The 24,254-nt window shown below is 43.3% G+C and overlaps 1 protein-coding gene across 1 annotated transcript; it reads left to right on the plus strand.

The window, feature by feature from the left end:
* Window positions 1–18,040: 18,040 nt before the first annotated feature.
* TOB1 (transducer of ERBB2, 1) lies at window positions 18,041–24,020 on the plus strand. The gene is made up of 2 exons (XM_048818096.2): window positions 18,041–18,229; window positions 22,110–24,020. Exon 2 carries the CDS (start codon window positions 22,249–22,251, stop codon window positions 23,221–23,223), a length of 975 nt encoding a protein of 324 aa, XP_048674053.1. The 5' UTR covers window positions 18,041–18,229; window positions 22,110–22,248; the 3' UTR covers window positions 23,224–24,020.
* Window positions 24,021–24,254: the final 234 nt, after the last annotated feature.

A 24,254-nucleotide genomic window follows, 5' to 3' on the forward strand; every position in this document is an offset into this window, starting at 1 on the left:
TTCAAGCCTGAAACTCAGGTAACTAATACCGCCTATAATCCCTAGTGTTAAAAGTCTAAATCTTGTCTACATTCAAAGGGGTTGGCTTGAGTAAGGTGTCAGGAGCCTGGAGTGACTAATCCTGCTATTGGCGCAGTATTATTGCAACTAGCCTCCTTGGTATACTTAAATTTTGCGTCTCTCTGTTGAAATGTGCGTACCTTTTGTTTTTATGATCCACCTGTTGTTTTTATTCCCGCATTAGATTTGTTGGCTTCGCTCTTTTTTTCTTTTTGCATTGGGCCTTTATGAGTGACTAGAACTCAGGACTCTCACGGTCAGTACAGTGGACATGACAGAACAAAACTAGCACTTGGCATTCAATGGACACCTGCTCTGTGGCCCTCATAAAACACTTAAAATAGCTTTTGTTTATTAGCTCTTGTTTGATAAAACATAGTACCTGTAGCTTGAACAATGGCCTATGACAGGGTACGTGCTTAATGTGCTTATTGTGCCTAGTATGACTATAGTATGCCAAGGTGAGTGTTTACCTGCCAGACTGAAGGCAGAATACTGTAAATGGGCCTAGAAGGCTAATAATGCCATTGTAACATGTGCTTTAAAAAATTATATCAATACACTAAATAAAATAAAGTTTGTTTCATTACTTGGACCTCAAAAGAGTGTCTAGGGGAAATATTATTTAAAACGTTTCTTGAACGAAAATCTGAATGTTGCCAATAAACAATGCAGCACTTCACAGACGTGCTGTGTCTGTCATCTGTTGATGCTGCAGGAACAGTAGATGGTGCTGTGGGAGTGCTACTGCACTAAGGAGATTCAAGGGAGTCATTGTTTGCTATGATAGTGATCCTGGCAGCTGGGCTGTTACTCCTCTGCTCTCTCTCTTTCAAAGAAGTGGATGTGGTAACAAATGGACCCTTCATTTCCATGCTTTGGGCCAGATGTGATATTTCTGGGCTTCTCCAGCTCTGAACATGAAAGCAAGCATATAGCTGTATGTCTTAGAGACAGATCCCCTATCCAGTTCTGCTTCAGTCTCATCTCAGTGGTTTCTACATTGCATTTGTTCTCCAGCAATTCCTGCTTGGCTGTCTGTGGATGAAGAGCAGCATTTTCAGGAACTGTAGTGAGCAGTATCTCAAAGCTTGGCTGGACCTTCCACAAGGGAACTTTGTGCAGTTTGCATATTTTACTTGAAAAGCTTTTTGTCTCTCCTGTGTGTTCTCAGTGAATGAAATAATAACACATTTTATTTGCATTCATTCCCCAGTTCTGAAACTGAACTGCATTTCTGATCTAATTATCCCTCCTTACCCAAACACGTGTAATGGCTTTAAAAAATTTCCCTGCCTTATTTTGACACACCCTACATCTGGGTTTTGGTACAACTGTGGGAGACTTTAAACACTACTTGTAGCATGGAAGAAAAGAAGGTGATATTTAGTAGATCTTCGCCTTCACTTTTAAGAAAAAAAGAATCCAACCATCAAACCCATTGCTGGCAATCGAGAATGCTGTTAGACTGAACTCTCTTCTGAGTGAACAAACACTTAAAGATCTATTTATACCTGCCCTTAAGCAGACGTACTGTAGGTGGAAATGCTATAATTATTTCCTTGTACTGGTTTCCACTGTCCTATAAAGGTCTCCTGGCAGCAGTTTGTTAAAGAGCTACTGCCAGACGTAGGAAAAGTTAAAACAAACCCAAGCTAATAACAAAAGTGATTTGACTGATACCCAGTTTACCAGCTGTAATAAAGGTAAGACACACAGGAGTGCTGCTAAGAGACGGGTCTTTTATTGTCTAGCCCTGGTCCCTTGAAATGGTTCAGGATTACAAACTGATCACATGACAGGGATCAGTATCCAATGTCTCCAATAGCTACTGATACAACAGCCCAATAATTTTTCTGCATTCCCCCTTTCTCGTCAGTGCATATTTTCAAGTTAATTTTGTTTGGGAAAGAGCAGCTCTCCTTTAATCAGCTTCCCACTTCTCTTATTACCCCTGGACACCTGGCTTATATCTCTGAGCTGAGGACCCACTCCACCCGCCACCATGTTAAACAAACAAGATCACAAAAGCTGAAAATAACTTTTACTGACTGCCATTACAACACAGAAACGTCTCGTCACCAGATAGGAACTACAGCTGCTTCCCAGGCAGCTTATGTGAGAGTTACACACATTCCGGTACTCCCAATATTATGGCCACAGGCCATCATGCTGGATATCAGTTCACAAGTTTCATGGAATTGATCGCAATGTCATAAATACAGTAGATTGTGGGCCAGGTAGGAGAAGATAATGAACACAAGAGGAAGCAGCTTCTGTTAACACATGGCGGTACTATGGAAGTAATTTTTAATTTTCTAGAGTGGGATTTTTTTAAAGGCGCCCAGCAGGTTGATTTATTTGTTTGTTCGTTTGTTTGTTCTACGCTACAGTGTATTACAATGAACTGGCTAGTGATTATGTTTACCACTGCCCTCTACTGTGTGGAGTCCAAACTGCTCAGCTGTTTGACATAAGACATATACACTACTAAAGATGATTTTCCTTCAGTTAAAATGACGAGAGCCTGTGCTTTTGGAGCAGGAGGATGTGTGTTCCATCACTGATATTGCCATGAAGTTCTGGCTGGTGTGATGCGCAGAGCAGTAGCAACTGTGAATTACTAAAAAAAGTAGCAATTTAGGGTGATTTTAGTAAAATATATTTTGGAAGATTTGCCAGACGGCTGACAAAGGCTAATTAAACTCTTGTGTTTTTCAAAGCCAGCCATATTGCCGTCCTTAGACAGTCACTTAGGACTGACATTGCTCAGTAAGGCTCTCTTTTATGTTTGCCTTGTTCTTATTTATTTCTAGCTGCAGAAACAGATGGCATGGTTTCTTTTGTTTCATTAAAAAATTCCTTAATCTAAACTTTAAAAGATTTGTCTTCAGAGATCAAAGTCAGCCAAATATATGTTTGCCATTTTTCTGTTTCTCAAGGATACAAGCTTTCAATTCAATCAGGTAAAGGTGACACCCTAACAGAGCACCAGATTGAAATATTGGATGACTCGGCTAAAGTAGTGCTGATCAGCAAATTACAGGGTAATAGTAAACACCTAAATCATCTAGATTATCAAATGTAAATTTAAACCAAGGACCAATGGAAAATTATGCCCCAGCTACCACCAGCTTACACAGTTTACACAGCTAAGTGAAGGCACTGATTACTGACTTAGGAGCCACACGCTTCCGAGTGCTAAGTCAGGTCTGCCACAATCATTTGCATACTTTTGAGCAAATCACATACAGACAGTTTTTCAAAAGTGGCCATTGATTTGGCTGCCTCATGTATTTAATGTTTGGGTGTCCAACTTGAGACACATTGGGCCTGATTTTTCAGATTGACTGCTGTAGACAACAGCCAGGACTCATCTGTGTCACTCCTTTACAGTGCAGGACAGTGTGATTTTTGGGGGGTGCGCTGAATGTATTTTTCATCCTGGCCAGTAAGATTATTCCTTGACCAGCTGTTGCCAGGTACATTTTTCAGAACCTACTACTTGATGGCGCTGCTGAAAGGATTCAATATTTGTAAAGTGCTTTGCAGATGTAAAGGCCTATAGAAGTGCTGAGCATTAATATGGATGGTTTGTGTATGCTTTAGATATAAATCATCTTATTCTGTCTGACCTATTCTCCTAAGTAAGAATCATTTATTCCTTGGCAACTCATCCATGCCACTATTCTACCTTTTCACAATAGAGCAGCAGCCTCAAGCTGCAGATGTTTGCCCCGAGGACCCTGATGCCTCATTGCATGACAAATTAAAGGAGATTTAGTAATCTGACATGCTGAATCCTGGTTCCATCCCCAAAGGTGACATTCAAACCAAACCCCTGAGTTTTGCATTTCTTTTCATCTTAGGTTCAGACTAGGACATGGCTCTTCAGTTGACTGTGTGAATTCTGCTACTGTGTCTGTTCCAGTAGGATTAGAAGGCCTTAGAAAGGGATTCTGTTCAAGCCTTTTTGTCTCTGTCAATGACTTTAGACACACTAGCTATATTTTGGGGCATGGGGCACAAGCCACAAGGCATAACCAAAGCAGCTGCACTCATTTCATTCCGTGGGTACTGCTGCAAAAAGCCTAATAACCTCCTAAATCCTTACTAAGAAATGCTACTACTGCTGCTGCCATTGTTTCCGCAGCACTTATTTTAAATGCATTACTTCATCTGGTACGTGCTGCCTTTTCCTCTGTTTGCTATGGAGGACATTGATTTGGAGGACATTCTCTCCTGGAATTTAATTTAACTGGATTCCTCACTGCTCCCTGGGACGAGACCTTACCCTTTTTGCTCTGGGTGTTCCCCTGTATATTTGAAGAATTTCTTTCCAAGGGCTGGTTTTCACTGCAAAATTAACTCAAGTTCTTACTTGAGTCTCGTCCACGCACCAAAATCTCTCATTTGTGTATGGTGGTACTTTGTGCCTCCTCACATTTCATTGCAAAACTGTCCTGATTTCATGAAAAGTACTCATGCAAAAATATTCAAACGTATTATGTCTCAAAATACAGGATTATTTTCAAGCAAAAGGATATTTCCAATGAAAATATTTGGAAACGTATTTGCATTTTCACATGCTTTCGAACGGAACAAATGCATTATAAGAAGTTTCACAAGTTAAAAATTATGTGACTCAAAATCAACCAAAATGAAATTATTAGAATTTCTAGGGAAAAGAATTAAATGTTGACATTCATAAAGTCTTAGTTACTAGAGGGTTATGAGTCAGAGTCCAGGGAAAGGAGATGAGTTTAGAGAGTTGGGAGTTTGAAAGACCACAGTGGGGGGAACTGCACTTGTCAAGATGACAGATAAATGAACAGATAAGGTTGCAGCAGAAAACTGATCAAGTTAATGCAGAAGGAAAGTGAAGTCTTGTGACAGCAGGTGGATTTGTAGCATCTAGCCCCAAGAAGTGGAAATAGGACTATGGTGAAAGTAAATAGTAGATTTACTTATTTGGAGTACAGATAGCTAAATCAAGAGCTTTCAACTCTGAACGTGAGTCTCAAAAAAGTTCCAAGACAGTTTAAAATGCTCCACCATTCACCCTAATCAGAGGGTGAGTCAGTACTCAATTATGTTCATCCAATTTTGTATTCCGTTTTCTATGTGTTGGTGACAAAGCAGTTGAGATAATATAGTCATATGGCAGAATCATCTTCTTGACAAAAGCTGAGATATATTAGCTAAAATAAAAATTATGTGGCTCTCAATCCTAATGCTCCACTGCATAAGCTAATCATCATAAGGGGTCAGGAAGAAATCTCTCTCTCCCATCTCCAAACCTGGTTTGGTAGTGCATCATAGGGTTTATATGCCTTCCTCTGAAGTATATAGTCACTGTGGATAGTTCTCTGAAAACATCCACTCAATGTGCAGCGGCAGTCAAAAAGTGAACAAAAATGTTGAGAATCATTAAGAAAGGGATAGATAATAAGACAGAAAATATGTTGCCTCTATATAAATCCATGGTATGCCCCACATCTTGAATACTGTGTGCAGATGTGGTTGTCCCATCTTAAAAAAGATATATTGGAGTTGGAAAAGGTTCAGAAAAGGGCAACAAAAATTATTAGGGATATGGAACGGCTGCCATATGAGGAGAGATTAATAAAACTGGGATTTTTCAGTTTGGAAAAAAGGTGACTAAGTGTGGATATAATAGAGGTCTATAAAATCATGACTGGTGTGGAGAAAGTAAATAAGGAAGGGTTATTTACTTCTTCTCATAACACAAGAACTAGGGGTTACCAAATAAAATTAATAGGCAGCAGAATTGAAACAAACAAAAGGAAGTATTTTTTCATACAATGCACGGTCAACCTGCAGAACTCCTTGCCGGAGGATGTTGTGAAGGCCAAGACTATAACAGGGTTCAAAAAAGGATTAGATAAATTCATGGAGGATAGGTCCATCAATGGCTATTAGCCAGGATGAGCAGGGATGGTATCCCTAGCTTCTGTTTGCCAGAAGCTGGGAATGTGTGATAAGGAATGGATCATTTGATGATTATCTGTTCTGTTCATTTCCTCTGGGGCACCTGGCATTGGCCACTGTCAGAAGACAGGATACTGGGCTAGATGGACCTTTGGTCTGACCTAGTATGGCCATTCTTTTGTTTTTTATATGCTTGTGGCTACCGTTAAATACAGAATATTGGACTAGACTGGCCATTAGTCTGTTAACAATATAGCAATTGCTACTGTGTTCAAGATAAAATCTGTAATCTTGCTTATTAATAAAAAATGTACAGTATAATAGTTTCTACTTGCTTGTAAATTCAAGAGAAAATAGTCTGTTGTAAAGAATGAGCTGGCTTGTTTGTGTGTGTGTACGTACATTTATCACTGCCTTGCACTGGGTAGATTCAGAATTGCTCAACTATGTATTATAGGCTCTTTACTGTTAATGACAAAAAAATATTCTTCTTTGGTTGAAAAGGTAAGGACCTGTGATTTTTGGAGAAGGGGGATCTGAGTTTTATCCTCACTGCCACGGAAGTACAGAGTAGCCATAATGTGCAAAATGGTAGTTATAAAATCCTGGGAGACCTAGACTGGTCGCAACAGATTTGACATAATGTATTGCCATTAACGGAGGTTGGTACAGGGTTAGATGGACCATTCGTCCAATCTGGCAAGGTAAATACAGCACTATGTTATTTTAGAGAAAGTGTGCCCACCAAAAAGAAGGAATTAAGGGGTTGGAGAAGAGAGTTGGTGGGTTTACTATGCTTTGGAGTTGTTGTAATAAGTGGATGATTTATTTTGAGTGAGCAGTGACAGATTCAGTCCTCCCGTAGTGATTCCTTATAAAAATGGGGAAATTGGACCGTGTTAGAACCTGCTTTCCAACTCTCAGGAAGAAACATAGGACTTGAGTTTTCTCTCCATTACACTAGTTTCACATCTGTGTAACTCCATTTTTTTTAATAATAGCTGAATTGTGGCCAGATCCGAAACCCACTGAAGTCAACAGGAGATTCCCATTCACTTCCTGGGGCTTTGGGTCACATCCTTAGAGGATTGGGACCAAATCCTCAGCTGTTGTAAACTGGTGTAGCTGTTTTGGGTTCAGCTGGCTCTTTATGTCTGCAGTGGTTATTTCAGGCATCTGGAATTTCTTTCTCTATCCCCCACTCATTTCCTTCTGCAATCTGTTTTAGCTGCACAGCCCTCTAACACAGGTACATTTTAACTGGAATGGTTTCAAATTTCTCCTCAAATGCAACTTTTTTTTTTTAAGCAGAGATTCCAGTTAGTCTCTCTTCAAGCTACTATCCTCTTTGGAGGTGGAAAAGTTTGGTGGGTTCACACCAGGGGGAGAGTACCTACAAAGGAGTCTTAAGTGATGTTCAGTCTTGGAGGAATTGTCCTTTGAAATGTAGTGCCCCAAGTTCAAATCTCACTTTATCTGGATGGGGACTTCCTCATTTAAGGCAGCTTTGAAAGCCTGTTCCTCTTGTGAAAACAATTTCCATGCTTCAGAGTAGCAGTCGTGTTAGTCTGTATCCGCAAAAAGAAAAGGAGTACTTGTGGCACCTTAGAGACTAACAAATTTATTTGAGCATAAGCTTTCATGAGCTACAGCTCACTTCATCGGAAAATACAGTAGGAGGATTTTATATACACAGAGAACATGAAACAGTGGGTGTTACCATACACACGGCATCGAGAGTGATCAGGTAAGGTGAGCTATTACCAGCAGGAGAGAGGAAAAAAAACCTTTTGTAGTGATAATCAAGGTGGACCATTTCCAGCAGTTGACAAGAACGTGTGAGGAACAGTAGGGGGAAAAAATAAACATGGGGAAATAGTTTTACTTTGTGTAATGACACATCCACTCCCAGTCTTTATTCAAGCCTAATTTAATGGTGTCCAGTTTGCAAATTAATTCCAATTCAGCAGTCTCTCATTGGAGTCTGTTTTTGAAGTTTTGTTGTTGTAATATTGCGACTTTTAGGTCTATAATCGAGTGACCAGAGAGACTGAAGTGTTCTCCGACTGGTTTTTGAATGTTATAATTCTTGACATCTGATTTGTGTCCATTTATTCTTTTACGTAGAGACTGTCCGGTTTGGCCAATGTACATGCTGTGTGTTTTAACGAGACATTGACATTCAAACTCACTCTACTTTGAAGTCACCATCATTTATATTGTCACAGCTTGACAGCACAGCAGGTTACTGGAGGCTTCTTGAATTAATGCTCTAAGACTCAGTATTAATGAATGTAACTATCAGCTTTACTGACTATATCTACTCTGCATGGTATCTATTAAGGACTAACTAAGCTACCAAATTCCTGTTCCAGCACACACTGGGCTGTATGCAAAACACTATTAATTATTATTATTTATTATTTGAATTGCAATAGCATTTAAGAGCCCCAATCATGGACAAGGACACTGCACTGTGCTAGGTGCTATAAAAACAAAGAATCAAAAGATGGTATTTGCCCCAGAGATCTTACAATCCACGTAAAATACAGGATTAATTCTTTGGGGCTGCATCATCAATGCTTGTTCTAAGATATTGATCAGGAATGTGATGGGATCTCCCATGGACATTACAAAAAATTTTTTTTGCTTTAGACTTTTTTTCTTTTAAATAAACACTGTACAGCAAGAATTCAGTCATCAGTGCTGAGGAAAAGGTCATAAAAGCAGTTCAGACAAGGTGTCTCTTTTACAGACTACATACAGGAACAGTTGACGAACTAGCAATACTTCCATTTAAAAGTGACGTGAAAAGGATGGGGAAGAAATAACAGTTTTGCCCTCTTTTCTTCCCAAGATGAATAAGGCCAGAAAGGTTGGGGTTCTCCCCTCCTTATACAACCAAAAGGTTAGCTTTTTTTTTTTTAACATGACAAATTCAGGACATATTTACCTTGTTTTTCCTGTAACACTAGAGAACAAGGAGGGGATGATCCTCTTCCCACTGGCTTTATGGGAACATTGTTATTGGCTTCAGTGGGAACAAATTCAGACTCGCAGTTTACAGGATCAGATAGCAGAGAACTGTTGAAGACTTTTATTCATATTATTTAATACTCTTTGATTGTTTTACTTTTCTGAAAAAGGAGAGGTTCTGCTTTAAAAAAAACCACCTTAGAAATGTCTTGTCTGTTTGTTCTAGGTCTCTCATGGAGGATCCAGAAGTGTGGACTGAAAGCTCACTGTTTTTAAATGAAGAGACTAGGGTGTTAAAACTTTAACAGAAGAGCTTCTTTCTCTTCTGTTTGTCATGACTTTGTGCTAAACAGCTGTTTAAAAACAAACAGAAACCAAAGAGTTTAAACAGTCTGAATGAAAATCACTTTCTCTCTCAGTTACTCAAGTTTCACACCCTTAATATCTCTGATAAACTTACTAGTTTTCCAGGAAAAGAGGGTCTTCCAGCAAAATACAGGGTAGATAAGACTTTATTCATAATGTTGAAAAACTAACAATCCCTGGTTCCCTTTAAAGGTGATCTGAAAGGAAGAAGAGAAATGGGGGTTATGCCCTTTTTTGCTCACTAAATAACAGTTAGACAGTCACAACTCCATAATTTGGCCTATAGTCAGGTACCATGGAACTAAATGACCATAAACTGTCATTCTTCCATATAAAAGGTGCACTGTAGGAGAAAAAGCATCCTGAGTTTTAATAAAATTTTCCTTAGATGCTGGTCAATCTAGTGTATAAAACATTTAAATAGCAAGCCTTCTAGAGGTGTTTTTAGAAAATCTTTCTTTCCTGGCTTGTTTTCCTCATTTTCTACAGATTTTTTTCGCTATTCATTAACAATTCCCCATTTCTTTTTCTATATCATTAATCCTGTAAATTTATATATATCGTATATTCTCATTGTTATTTTTCTTGACGTTTTTATTTATATTCCTCCTTATTCCCTACATTCTCTCACTTCTCTTTTTGACTGGCCATCCCAGGACCTCCTCCAACACTCAGATTACCAACTGGCTTTCCTGTTGGCCTGTTCCTCTAGAACAGAGCCTTCCCAGCATCAGCCATTCCTTAGGGGGGAATAGAAAATATGGGAGCTGAAGCTAAATGGGGAATGGGGCTTTGACCCTCGATCTTCACAAAAGGATGTCAAGTTTGTCTTATTTTTATTCCTCTGTCTTAGCCAGCAACTGAATTTTGTGTCTTGCCCAAGACTCTTGTGATTTTTCCCAAGGAAGAGGCAACTTCCCAGCATCAGCCATTCCTTAGGGGGGAATAGAAAATATGGGAGCTGAAGCTAAACAGGGAATGGGGCTTTGACCCTAGATCTTCACAAAAGGATGTCAAGTTTGTCCTATTTTTATTCCTCTGTCTTAGACAGCAACTGAATTCAGTGTCTTGACCAAGACTCTCGTGATTTTTCCCAAGGAAGAGGCAACTTTGATACCATCTCACTTTAGATTAACAGAGACCACCCCCACCCCTCTGCCCCAGCACACTGCTGCTGAATGACAGATCACCTTTTCTTTATAGGCACAGCAGTGCTTTGTAAAACAGAGCATATTCCTTAGTGGAGTTTAATGCCATTTTATAAAAATCAGTTGTGCCTATCCTGCAAAGACAACACAGGCTTGGAGAAGTTTTTCCATAGTGAACTGATTGCAAGGGGCTGAATGTAACCATACTGGCATGTTGACTCCTGACCCTTGATATTCAAGCTCAAGCTCTTGATAGCAATGCTTCTAGAATGTGAACCAATGAAAGACTCTCATTAACGTCACTGGATTTTGGAACAGGACTCCAGAGCTTCTAGACACTGGACAAAGGTAATTTGTTCTCTTTTGGATACAATAACCCAATATAAAACCCAAATATGAATCCTGACCTGCAGAAGACCCTGAAATGAATTGTTTCCAGACCCAAATAATGATCTCTGCAACAGAATCCAATCACTTTGAATTACTTGTTTGAGTGACCACTCAAATTATCTATAGAAAATAATGTCTTCACTACTCATCAGTCCTGCTGGGGAAATCTTTAGTGACAGCTACAGAAAAATCACTTTTTCCACATTCCAGAGACTGTCTTTATTTATCTCAGTTCCTACTTCATTATCACCATGGCTACTAACACCAGCAAAGACCAAAAACTGGATCTCACAATAAAGTCAGGACTTGTCTCATGCAGTCCACCTCAAAGCCCTAGAACATCACCACTTTGAACTTCTCCGCTGATAGTTATTCCACATTTTATAGGCCTGATTTTTCACTTTGTTAAAGCAGTTTTACAATAAGGTTCTTCCACTGACTGAGCCTGATCGAACTCCTTCGGAAGTGGTGGTCAAAGATCTTTTAAAGTTAAGCAGCATCTGATGCAGTCACGTTTATGGAGAAATTATTGCCTGAGTTGATAAAGTTAAATATAAGAGAATCTACTCTACATTTCAGGATCACAGTAACAGGAGAAATGTGTGGGAGAGCAATCAGGATGCATGACGCTGGTCACGTTTTAGATAATAGGGATAAGTGTGTTAAAAGCTGCTGCAAGGGTAGAAATGTGTGTGTTGGGGGGGAGGGGGGCATACAGGGGAAATACATTCAATATTTTCCAAATCCAAGCCCCAATCCCGGCTGAAAGGAGAGATTTGCTTCCACAAAGAAAAGCATTTAAAAAGAGACTGCGTCTGCTTCAGTCCTGTACTCTACAAAGCTTTGTTTCATTATCAGCGTAAATGTTATATACTCTGCAAAAGGCAGCATTCACTCACAGGAGAAGATCAAAAGATATAGTCACTGAAGGTGTGGATAGTGAGAATAAATTCTGTGTGTATATCAATATACTGATAATTCTCAATATGTTGCTTCACTTAAGCTAACTGTATTTATACAGTACTAATAATACATTTTCCCACGATAATGTAAATCTTTTAAATTGTAATTTGGTACTTGTGGGTTTACCGGTGAGGACCCAGAACTCTATAACCACCCCACAAGTACCTTTATGTAAAAGGTACACTATCAATGATTTTAGGTACCAAATTTAGATTGTTTTTTGGGGAAAAAGAGGTAGGTATTTTTGTTCTAAATGTACACATTCCTTTACTGTGTTATGTGAAGCCAAACAGCACTAGGCCAGTGTGTGCACTGGAAAGTGAACAGGACTAGAAACAAACAAAGGGGCAGATCCTTCAACTGAATGTATGTGGGTAGAGCATTGTGTCCTTGCCGAATTTCTGGGGCTCTACATGAAGGTAGGACCTGATCCTAAACCTAACCAATCTATTTACATATAGTTTGTCCAGTCTGAGTGAAATGTAAAAAGTAAACATGTTGGAAAGGTGAAGAGTAAAAGCCCTTAGGTGTCTATTTAAACCTATCCCTATTTAGGACAGCACTTCTGCATGTGCTTAAATCCCACTGGCTTCAAGTTAAGCAAGTGCTTAAATGCAGTCGTGAATCGAGATGTTTTCCTAAACTGGGGCCTTAATAATTAATGGTGGTGATAGTATCTCTCATTGACAATGTCCTTTATTTAACAAAAAAACAAACAAAAGATCTCCCTGAAGATAAAGTTTTATCCAGCAAGCCTGTGTTCTAGAAAAGTATGTTTGCTGCAGCCATGTTTGTAAATCAATATTCAAAATAAAGGTGGATACACACTGTTAGCTTGATTCTCCCCTTCCTTGTATGTCATTGAATTATTTACATTTTGTGCAAATTAGGTGTAAAACCATTGTGATGTTGTAGCTCTTTGCCCTCACTTTTCACAGATGGAAATGACTACACAAGAGGAAGGCAGTGGAGAATCAAGCCTAGTGTATTAAGCTGGCTCTGCTGAGATTCCACATTATTTCACTGGAGTTCTTTTCAGTTTCCTTTGTTGCCATTTGCTGTAAGTAAATGAAGCCCCAAGCTCCCCTGTCATATAGCTTGGGTCCTGCCTTTTCAGAGACCACCTCTTTCCCTATGCTACTGTAACTCATTGGTCGCTGTACATTACATGCTCCCCTCTGAAGATGTGAGTCTGTTACCACTCTCCACTATAGAGCTCAGCTCTTTAGTTCAGGCTGTAGCGATTCATTTATTTTAGCTTTAGAGGTCCCTGATTCAATCTCCAAGATGGCAGCCACCACATGATACTGCCACTACTGTTGTGTTTGGTGGCTGGGCTCAAGATGGAGCTCCCCACTTCGATTTAACAGAGAGGGAACTGCTGATAGGGCCTCTCCTGTGGCCTTTGACTCCCCCTCCCCACATTGGTCTGAAATAGCTCATATTGTGCTGGTCTGGTAGGGAAGAAGGTGGGCTAGGTTTTTCAGGAAGGAAAAGGCACTATACATATTTTCTCTTAAAATTAATCATCTGGTTGGATAATCTTAGTAATGTGGATGAAGTTTCGCTACTGGACATATTTTTATTGGTTTTATTTTAAAAAGATTTCCCTAGAGCATAGGGATAGGTGCTTTTTTGGTTGTATATTAATAAAAATAAATAAAAGACATTGTAGGTACAATTCCACGTTCCTTGTGAACCCAAAACTCTTGTTTAAAATCAGTTGAGAGTTTTTGGTGTGCAAGGAATGCTGGTTTAGACCCTGTATCTTTTAAGATTCTGGAAATTCGATATTAAAGTATTATGGAACCCTACTTTTGATGTACTGTATGTGGAAGGCATAAAATAGTCACTACAGCGTTGGAGTAAGTGTTCTCTTCCCAGACAGATGAAGGACAATGTCATGACTTCCTTTGGAAGTGCATTTCATTCTTCCTGCTGAAGAGGTTATGGTTAGCATCTTTTCTTGCAGTGAGAACCATGTGTCCCAAAGTGTAATGATTTTTTCTATAGTGTATGATAGCATTACTACATTAAACATTTTCATTAAAATATAAAAATGTCCATTTCCATCTTTAGAACTATAAAAGAGGTAAGAATCCCACAGCTGCCTTAATTCTGAATTTGTTTTCTTTGTGTATTTAATTCAGATCACAACGGTTTCATGTATTTAATGTTAAAAGCATTTAAAAGAAAAAGCTTCCATTTTTTATAACCTTTTAAGGCTTGATCATCACAATTTTGTTTAGCAGCCCAGCAGCAGAATTCTTCAGTTTTTTAAGACAGCTTGCTAAGCGGATTTCCAGTTGGTGACTTATAAATGCAATGAAAGCACTGAAATTTAGAGATGGAGTGCGGGGCAGCATTACTACGGTTAATTCTGATTCCTGCTTCCAAAATCCTATCTTCATCACTGGACCTGAAAAGAAGCCATTTCCATTACCTGATCCATGAAGTTGTGTGTAGCTTTTTACTGCTCCCCAACAAGCTGCTTAGATGGGGAAAACTCCTTCTTCCATCTCCTTTAAGACTAGACTCTTAAGCAAAATAATATGATGGAATGTTTATTGAAGCAACTGACACCTGCTAATCTGTTGCAAAAACAATCAATTCCTTTTTTTGTTGTTGCCCCAAGTAGCCCAATGATATTTTAATTTAAAAAATATAGCTTTGTCCTTTTACTTGAAATTACTTTTTGCAATTATTTCACATTATTTGAAAATCAAATTGTAAAAATAATAATCCGCCCCCCCCAAAAAAAAAAACCAAAACAAAACCACACTGTCCCTAAGTCGCATCTGGGGACTAGATCCTGCAACGATTACTCATGGGAGCAGTACCAATATTGCAAATGCTTGCAATATTATCATGAGTCTTGTGATATTTGATGATTTTTTAAAACCCCAGCTCCTGGAGTCTTGTGATAACATGAGAATCCCAACTTCTAGATTCCAAAGATTTAAGAGTCCTGATGTTTCTTATGACCAGTACTTTCAAATTTCTCCTGGGACTTCATGCCAAAATTCTGTATTATTACACAAACACAGAGAAGGAGAGGGAGGGGGCAGTTTATATTTTGTTTTCTAAAGACTGTTCCTGCTCATTTGACTTATTGTCTGGTTTGAAGCTAGTCATAAAAACTAAGGTTTAAAGCAATAATTGCAGCCTAATAATACACACAACTGATATTAAAAAACAAAACAGTGAACTGACTTTTAAGGAGCCTGCATACTGAGGGCCTGATTCTCCACTCACATAGAATGGTTTTAATCTGATATCACTCCATTGAATTAAATGGTACTATTCCTGATTTCCATTGGTGTGTGAGGAGAAACAGCTTCTGAATATTTGGACTCTTGACATTCCTGAAGCCCAGAACCAGTGCTGCATGCTTTGTTACATGCAATGATTTTTTTTTGTTTGTTTTTAGTTGTGGCAAGGCCCCATCTAAAATCATATGCCTCTAGCATTAGTCTTTATCCAGTTAAGAGGTAAACAAGTGCTCTGTTTTACTATTTCTTTTGTGAGTAGTGCCCAAGGGCCCAAATCAGGATCTGGGCCCCATTGTATTAAGCTCTCTGCAAACATTTTGGCATCTGCCTGTTTTCACTAGGGCACACAGCTCATTTTAGATTAGCTGCTGCTTAACTTTCTTAACCAGCTGTGTACTGCTTTCCTTGCTCCTGGACAAGTCAGCCCTGTGCCTGGTGTTTTTTTGTGGCAATGCCACTGAATAGGGGAAGTGGGGAGATGGCTACTCCATTCACTGCTTCTTTCTTTCTCCCCCCCCCCTTTAATTATTTCCCCTCCAAACTGAAGTTTGACGTATTCCTCCTAGATACTGAATGACCAATCAGATGGTTACTAAGGAGTGAATCTAGCCAATCGGTCATCGTTGCTACCTGTGGGCAATATTTTTAGCAGGGAAAAAAAAGAGGAGAAGGAGAAAAAGAAATATAGAAGACAATTACATTCCAATCATCTGGTGTGTTCCTGGGTGCTGGTTGTGGCTGCCCCTCCCAAAAACTGGTTTTGAATACTCTGCCCATCCCACTCTCCCTACATTCTGGGGATGTAACTCTCCCCACCCCCCCACCCCCGGCAGGGGGTACCAGCTGCAGTGAGCCTGGCCTAGTGTGGCTCATCTGTCACTCCTATAGAAACAGGATCTTTGCCTGCTCTCCCTTTTCTTTTCTCATCCCTTTCCTCCCAGCCTCCTCTCTCTGAGTGACAGTTTTCCTCACCCAATGGCTTTTCAAGGATCACCCTTCCCATCTTCTCTATCCTTCTTTCCCTTCCTCCCCTCCCTCCTTGTCTCCCCCCTCTAACTCCTCCCTCCTGCCTCCCCTCTGACTCTCTTCCTCCTTTCCTCACCCTCCCTTTTCTTCTCTCCCTGCCCCCCCCAGGTGACTCAGTGGCAGTACAGGCTCACACTGATTGGAGGAGGTGACACCAGTGGTGGTGCTAGGCCTTGGCCCTTGGTGACTGACACCTCTGGCAACCCGTGGCAGGACACCAGGAGGTGTGGCTGCTCCCTGCATCACCCCCGCCCCCCCATGCCCCATCCCTGTGGAGAGGGAAGATAAGGGGTGGAGGGGGCAGGCCCAGCCAGCCCCCTTGCCCTTGAGGTGGCCACAAAGGGGGCTAGGGTGACCCTAGCAGGCAGCTTCTGCAGTAACACTTCTCGGGGCAGCGGGGGGGGGGGGGGGTGTATTAACGCTTTACTGTGCCACATTCACCTCACCAGCTCCCTCCCTCCCTCCCTAATCGGTTCTCCCCTCCCGCTGCCTTCCAGGGCGCTTCCTTCCCAGGCACCCCAGAGATCATGGGAGTTGTAGTTCCACGCAGGCTGCCTCCATTACTGAAGGGGGTGACGTAGGGTGTTGATGCAACCAGGCTCTGGGAATGGGAGGGGGGAAAGGGGGGGGAGGGGGTGAATGAGTTGACGTAGAGGGCGGACACTCCTCCCTGGCCCCTGAGATGGGGGGGATGGGACACAAAGGGAATGGGGGAGGGTATATGGAACTTGGGTGGAAGCACAGGGAGGAGTAGATAGATTTAGGGGGAAGGAGAGAGCTGGGGGGGGGATATACAGGGAGGTAGTAGAGAACGAGATGGGGATGGGAGAGAATGTATGGAGAAGGGGAGGGGATAAAGAGCTAGGAAGAGACATGGGGAGGATGGGATGCACAGCAGTAGGGATGGGAGAGAGGGGTATATAAGGAGGAATTAGGGGATAATCAAGGGAAAGCAGCAGGGGAAGGAAGGTTACAGGGGGAAGGGAGATGGAGGAGGCAGGGGAATGGCAGGCGAGGAAGGGCCAGGCAGGGCAGTGGGAGGGGGAATAGGGCAGGAGGAATCAATCAAGGTGTGGGAAGGAGGAGCATGGGAGGGGTCAGGCAGAGGTAAGGGAGGGGGGTGGGTGTTGGATGCAAAAGGCAGGTATACGGGAGAGGGAAGGAATAGGCAGGGGCTATAAGGGTTGGGAGGAGAAGGGGCTCGGGAGTGCGAGGGCGTTGAGTGGGACAGACAGGTATATGGGAGAGAGGCAGGGGGTAGCAGTATCAGCAGAGTTGGTAGAAGAAGGGGTCAGGCAGAGTGGTGGGAGGGGGATGGGAGAAGGAGTGGGTAGATGGGTTGGGAGGAGAAGGGGCCAGGCAGGGTGTGAGAGATGGGCAGAGGTGTAGGCAGGGGAAAGGGGTTGAGAGGGAGGGGCAGGCAGGGGGATGGGGGCAGATGGGTTGGGAGGAGAAGGGGCCAGGCAGGGTGTGAGAGATGGGCAGAGGTGTAGGCAGGGGAAGGGGGTTGAGAGGGAGGGGCAGGCAGTGGGATGGGGGCAGATGGGTTGGGAGGAGAAGGGGCCAGGCAGGGTGTGAGAGATGGGCAGAGGTGTAGGCAGGGGAAGGGGGTTGAGAGGGAGGGGCAGGCAGGGGGATGGGGGCAGATGGGTTGGGAGGAGAAGGGGCCAGGCAGGGTGTGGGTGTGAGGGATGGGCAGGGGTGTAGGCAGGGGTAGGGGATAGAGAGGGAGGGGCAGCCAGGGGAAGGGCGGGGCAAGGCAGTGCGCTGGGGGCGGGGCGGTGGGAGGGGTAGGGCGGTCATGGCGGTGGGAGGGGCACGCAGGGCACGGCAGCGCGCTGGGGGCGGGGCCGGACGGGGGGCGGGGCAAGGGAGGCGATATATACGGGCGCAGTGGGAGCCCCCCGCTGGAGAAGGAGTGAAGCTGCTGTGGCGGAGCGCGCCCGTCCCGGGGTGTGAGCAGGGCAGCCCCCCCCCCTCCCCCGCAGCGAGCCGGCTCTCGGACATGGGGCTTCGGCACTGAGACCCCCGCACGCTCACTGGGACTGTTTGCACTACCCCCTACACCCACCCCGGGTGAGTACCGCCGCCGGCTCGGGGGCGAGTGCCGGCTGGGCGGGCCCGCTAGGGTCCGGGGCGGGGGAACAGACGCGGTGAGGTGGCTGTGAATGAGGTGCCGGCACAGACCGGGAGGGGCAGTAGAGTGGGGGGGAGGGCAGTGGGGGGGTTGGCACACGCGGGGGGGGGGAAGGGCAGTGGAAGGGGAGGGGGGTTGGCACGCGGGGGGGGGGGAAGGGCAGTGGAAGGGGAGGGGGGTTGGCACACGCGGGGGGGGAAGGGCAGTGGAAGGGGAGGGGGGTTGGCACACGCGGGGGGGGAAGGGCAGTGGAAGGGGAGGGGGGTTGGCACACGCGGGGGGGGGAAGGGCAGTGGAAGGGGAGGGGGGTTGGCACACGCGGGGGGGGGAAGGGCAGTGGAAGGGGAGGGGGGTTGGCACACGCGGGGGGGGGAAGGGCAGTGGAAGGGGAGGGGGGTTGGCACACGCGGGGGGGGGAAGGGCAGTGGAAGGGGAGGGGGGTTGGCACACGCGGGGGGGGGAAGGGCAGTGGAAGGGGAGGGGGGTTGGCACACGCGGGGGGGGAAGGGCAGTGGAAGGGGAGGGGGGTTGGCACACGCGGGGGGGGGAAGGGCAGTGGAAGGGGAGGGGGGTTGGCGCGGGGGGGGGAAGGGCAGTGGAAGGGGAGGGGGGTTGGCGCGGGGGGGGGAGGGCAGTGGAAGGGGAGGGGGGTTGGGGCGCGGGGGGGGAAGGGCAGTGGAAGGGGAGGGGGGTTGGGGCGCGGGGGGGGAAGGGCAGTGGAAGGGGAGGGGGGTTGGGGCGCGGGGGGGGAAGGGGAGGGGGATTGGGGCGCGGGGTTGGGGCGCGGGGGGGGAAGGGGAGGGGGATTGGGGCGCGGGGGGGGAAGGGGAGGGGGGTTGGCACACGCGGGGGGGAGGTTTGGCATGCCCCTGGGGGGGGGAGGGGTGTGGAGCCTGTAGGGGTTGGCACGCCCCTGGGGGGGTGTTGAGAGTGGGGTTGGCACAGCCCCATGCAGGAGGGTTGTGGAGCTGTAGAGAAGGGTTGGCAGAGCCCCGTGAGGGGGAGGGCTTTGGAGCCAGAAGGGGGGCTGTTGTCATGGCCCTGTGGGGGGTGATGGCTGTGGAGCCGGGGTCGGGGGGTTGGCACAGCCCTGTGGGGGGGGTGGAGCTGGGGGGGTTTAGCACAGCCCAGTGGAGCTGGAGAGGGGGGTTGGCATGGTCCCATGAGGGGGAGGGCTATGGAGCTGGAGTGGCGGGGGTTGGCTTGGTCCCATGGGAGGGAGGGCTATGGAGCCAGAGTTGCGGGGGGTTGGCACAGCCTCGTGCGGAGAAGGGCTATTGAGCCGGAGTGGGGGTGGTTGGCACATTCTGGGGGGGGGCTGTGGAGCAGGAGTGGGGGGGGTTGGCACAGCCTCATGTGGGGAAGGGCTATGGAGCTGTAGTGGGGGGGTTTGGCATGGCCCTGTGTGGGGAGGGGCTGTGGAGCCGAGCTGGGGGGGGGGTTGGCACAGACCCATGGGGGAGAAGGAGCAGGACCAGGGAAATGGGATTGGAACAGGCCTATGGGGGGGGGAATTGACCCAGCCCTGTGGGGGGGGGGGATCGGGGCAATGAGAATGTGGGTAGGGCCTGACACAATTGCATAGAGGTACTTTGGTCAGTGGCAAAGCCATGGCGTGGGGTGCGAGGACCCTCCCAAAGGGGTTCATTTTACACATCATGGTTCAGAGGAGTGAGTTTTGCATAAACTGACTCGTATATATCGTTGTGCTTGGGCATTTTAACCAGCACTAACAGCCTTTAGGGCTCTGCCTAATCAAGCAAAGGTTGAGGGGTGTCACTGGGAGTGGGGTACACAGGAGAACTGGGTATTGGCCTTGTTAGTGCAGGAGAGAGTGCCTGGCTTATCCCCTTTCTCTCCAGTCATCCCTCTTCCCCTTCATTTTGTCTCTTGTGGGCTCAGAAAATGCTCTTCCTCCTTCTCTTGCTGCTGGTAGAGCTCCCAGGGCTGTGAGCAGAAATCTAATGAGACCCAACTGTCTGGTTATGTAACTCCCCACACAGTGCTTAAGGCTCTTGTTTTTAACCCCCACCGCCATTGCCATTAGAATAATTAACATGCTTAGATACCTTAGAAATGTCATCCTCCTTTTAAAAAAAAAACACCTGTTTGCAGTGTTCAAGCTGTTTGGTTTATTCAGTTGCTTGTACCACGGCTCAATTTTGGGGCTTACAAGAATTTGTAGTTTCTGCTCGGTGTTTTTGAGAATCATTTTATCCTAAAGGACATTGGGAAGGGGAGATGAAGCAGATGGATTAATAAATCATTTTTAGTGTCCCTTTTAACTACCCCAATCAACTTTTTCCATACCAAATTAGTCCCCTTTTGTAAATATCTTCTGTTTGCCCTTGATCTTTCCTTATCCCCGCCCAGTGCTGATCCAGCAAATGTTTAAAGGTCGCCTTATCATACAGCCTCTCAGGCTGTTCCCATATCATGTTTGAGGGGGAAGAGGGGGGAGATTAAAGGAGGCTTTAAAAATGGGGTTAAATTTTGCAAAACTACCCAATTGGGGCAGGATATAAAAAGGGATTGCAGAATTTGGAAATTGGCTTTGACTTTTCCAGTTCCTTAATGACTGATTTACTAAATTTTGTAAATTGTCATGCTGTGCCAAACAAAAAACTTTTAGGTAAAATACTGCTGTAGGTGTTAACTCAAAATGTATTGTTTTTTTGCTTAAGCTATGATTGAAACTCCATCTTTAAATCAGACTGTTATACTAAGGTATTGCAGGATTTTCAGTAGCAAGGCATGTTATTTTATATATTGCTCTTGTCCCTTGTTTTAACTGTATATTTATGTGAACTTCTGTTATACCCTTAATGAAGGAGTGACTTCCATGGCTCCATTTTATATACAGTATAAAATCTGAAGAGGGAGAGAGGCAATCTCATGAAAATGAGGATTGACCCTATTGGCTATAATAGCTTTATAAAATTCCCATATATGTTGTTTTGTTTTAAAATGTGCATTTAGCTGATATTTAAGCAGTTTTTATAGAAGATGAAAATTTTTGAACCAGTAGATAGGAATGGATTCATTGACCATTACTACCAGCCATAATTAAGACTGAAAATGTGTATTTGCTGTATTGTGTGTGCACAATGTGTGTTTAAAGTATTCTTATAATAGTTCTAGAGGGAGAGGAAAAGAATACCTGTCCTTGGTCAGTAGACACTTTTTTCAGTTGTATTTTCCATCAAATGCACAGTTGGTGCAGGTGTTTGGCTTTGACTTAAAACGATATATGTGGCATAGTTAAATTATACAAGTGCCAAAATGCATCTAAAACAACCAGTAGATATTTTTTTAGTATATCTATAACTTAAAGCCCAACTGATATGTTTGCAAACCTTAAAATGAGAACTGGTTCTTTGACTGAGACCTTTTACACTAAATTAATAGCTTGGTGCTAAATTTTGCAGCTGAGTTCTATAAATCACCCAGAATAGGGGATTGGTAATTGAACCCCTGACAGGCCTGGCACGGTTAGCATTGCTATGACGTCCTAGACACACACTTGCTGCTTTGCAAATAACTTAAGGGCTGAACTGCAAGCTCAAATGATTTTGAAATGACTTATGCTGTACTCATTAAACACCTTCCTAATGCATCTTCCATAGTATTGTTTATAAGTTCTGCAGAATGTATTTGAGGTCCTCCGTTTTAACTGTCATGTTCATAGGCAATATGTTACAAATGTCTTCTGATGGGAAATAACCTATTCTAGATAGTGAGAGACCAAAATATTAGGCTTTGGAGCCTGATCTTACGCTTTCCTTATTTGGATATATTTGCTTTTGTTTTTTCTTAAAGGAACAAGAACACTCAAGGTGAAAGGATAATAATCTACTAGAATCAGCACTTTGAATGAAATTTTGTTTCCCTGTGGCATCTTGAACACTTTTTTTTTCTTTGGGTTTTGAAACAGACATTAAACTTTGGCATAGCAGCTATGCAGGTTGAAATCCAAGTAGCACTCAATTTTATTATTTCATATTTGTACAATAAGCTTCCCAGAAGACGTGTCAACATTTTTGGTGAAGAGCTTGAAAGACTTCTTAAAAAGAAGTATGAAGGGCACTGGTATCCGGAAAAGCCATACAAAGGATCAGGGTATAGATGTATACATGTAGGGGAGAAAGTGGACCCAGTCATAGAACAAGCATCCAAAGAGAGTGGTTTGGACATTGATGATGTTCGCGGCAACCTGCCTCAGGATCTTAGTGTTTGGATTGACCCATTTGAGGTTTCATATCAAATTGGTGAAAAGGGACCAGTGAAAGTGCTTTATGTGGATGATAATGAAAATGGATGTGAGTTGGATAAGGAAATCAAGAACAGCTTTAACCCAGAGGCCCAGGTGTTCATGCCAATTAGTGACCCGGCATCTTCAGTGTCTAGCTCTCCTTCTCCTCCCTTTGGTCACTCTGCTGCTGTGAGCCCAACTTTCATGCCCCGCTCCACTCAGCCTTTAACCTTCACCACTGCCACATTTGCTGCCACCAAGTTTGGCTCGACCAAAATGAAGAATAGCGGCCGTAGCAACAAGGTCGCCCGCACTTCTCCCACCAACCTTGGCTTGAATGTCAATGACTTGTTGAAGCAGAAAGCCCTTTCCTCCTCCATGCACTCGCTCTATGGGCTTGGCCTAGGCAGTCAGCAGCAGCAGCAACAGCAGAAGACTTCTGCCCTTTCTCCTAATGCAAAGGAGTTCATTTTCCCTAACATGCAGGGTCAAGGTAATACCAGTAGCATATTTCCTGGTGACAGCCCCCTTAACCTCAGTCCTCTCCAGTACAGTAATGCCTTTGATATGTTTGCAGCCTATGGAGGTCTAAATGAGAAGTCTTTTGTTGATGGCTTGAATTTTAGCTTAAACAACATGCAGTATTCTAACCAGCAATTCCAGCCTGTTATGGCTAACTAAAAATAAAACAAAAATGAAATTCAAATAAATCCTATTGTACAAGTTCAAATGCATGTACCCAAGGGTGTATCTTTTTTTCCACTTCTTGAGACTTTTTTAAAGCTTGTAGTATGAATACATTCAAGCTTGGTTAGATAAATACAACATGCATCTTTTTTCATTTGCCAGCCAAGCACAAAGTTATTTTATACTGACTGTACATTAAAAAATATACTCAAAATATGGCCTCTTACAGTATTTAAGATATAGCAAGGACATGGCTGATTTTATATATATATATATATATATATATATAAAAAAGAGGCACTAATAAGTGGGTTTATTGGTCTTTTTCTAATTGTATAATTTAATTTAGTACAAAGTTTGTAAAATATCAGAGTATATATATTGTTTCTACAACATGGTATTGCATTTATATCTTTTTACTACAGTGATCTGTGAGAGCTGCAGCAGCTTCATGTTGTATTTTTTTTACTGAAATTGTAAAATATCCATCTTAGACATCAATTATTCTAAAAAAAAAATTTAAAGTGTACAGAATATTCCTTAGTGGTGGAATTAAAATGTACGAAATATTTGCTTTTTTCAAAAAGAAACACAAATTGTATTTTCTGTTAAAGTTTAAAGATTTTTGCTATATATTATGGAAGAAAATGTAATCGTATATATTAATTTTGTACCTACATTGTGCAATACTTGAAAAAATGGTATAAAAGTATTTTGAGTCAGTGTCTTACATGTTAAGAGGGACTGAAATAGTTTATATTAAGTTTGTATTAAAATTCTTTAAAATTAAATGGCTGTTGTGGTCTTTGTTTTAGTATTGTGCTGAGCATAAGAGCACTGCAGTTATTGTGTTGTAAATGCTAATGATGCAAAAAGGTCTGACTCAGTGCATCACAAAGGAATGATGGAAAGTGGTTGCTCTACTTGACACACCGCGATAATAGGTTGCTTTACCTAAAATAGTTCTTGCAAAGCACACAGCTTGATTAAGTACTTGGCTAGCATTATTTGAACAAACATTCACA

The sequence above is a fragment of the Caretta caretta genome, chromosome 14 (genome assembly GCF_965140235.1).
Source record: "Caretta caretta isolate rCarCar2 chromosome 14, rCarCar1.hap1, whole genome shotgun sequence".
Classification (NCBI taxonomy): domain Eukaryota; kingdom Metazoa; phylum Chordata; order Testudines; family Cheloniidae; genus Caretta; species Caretta caretta.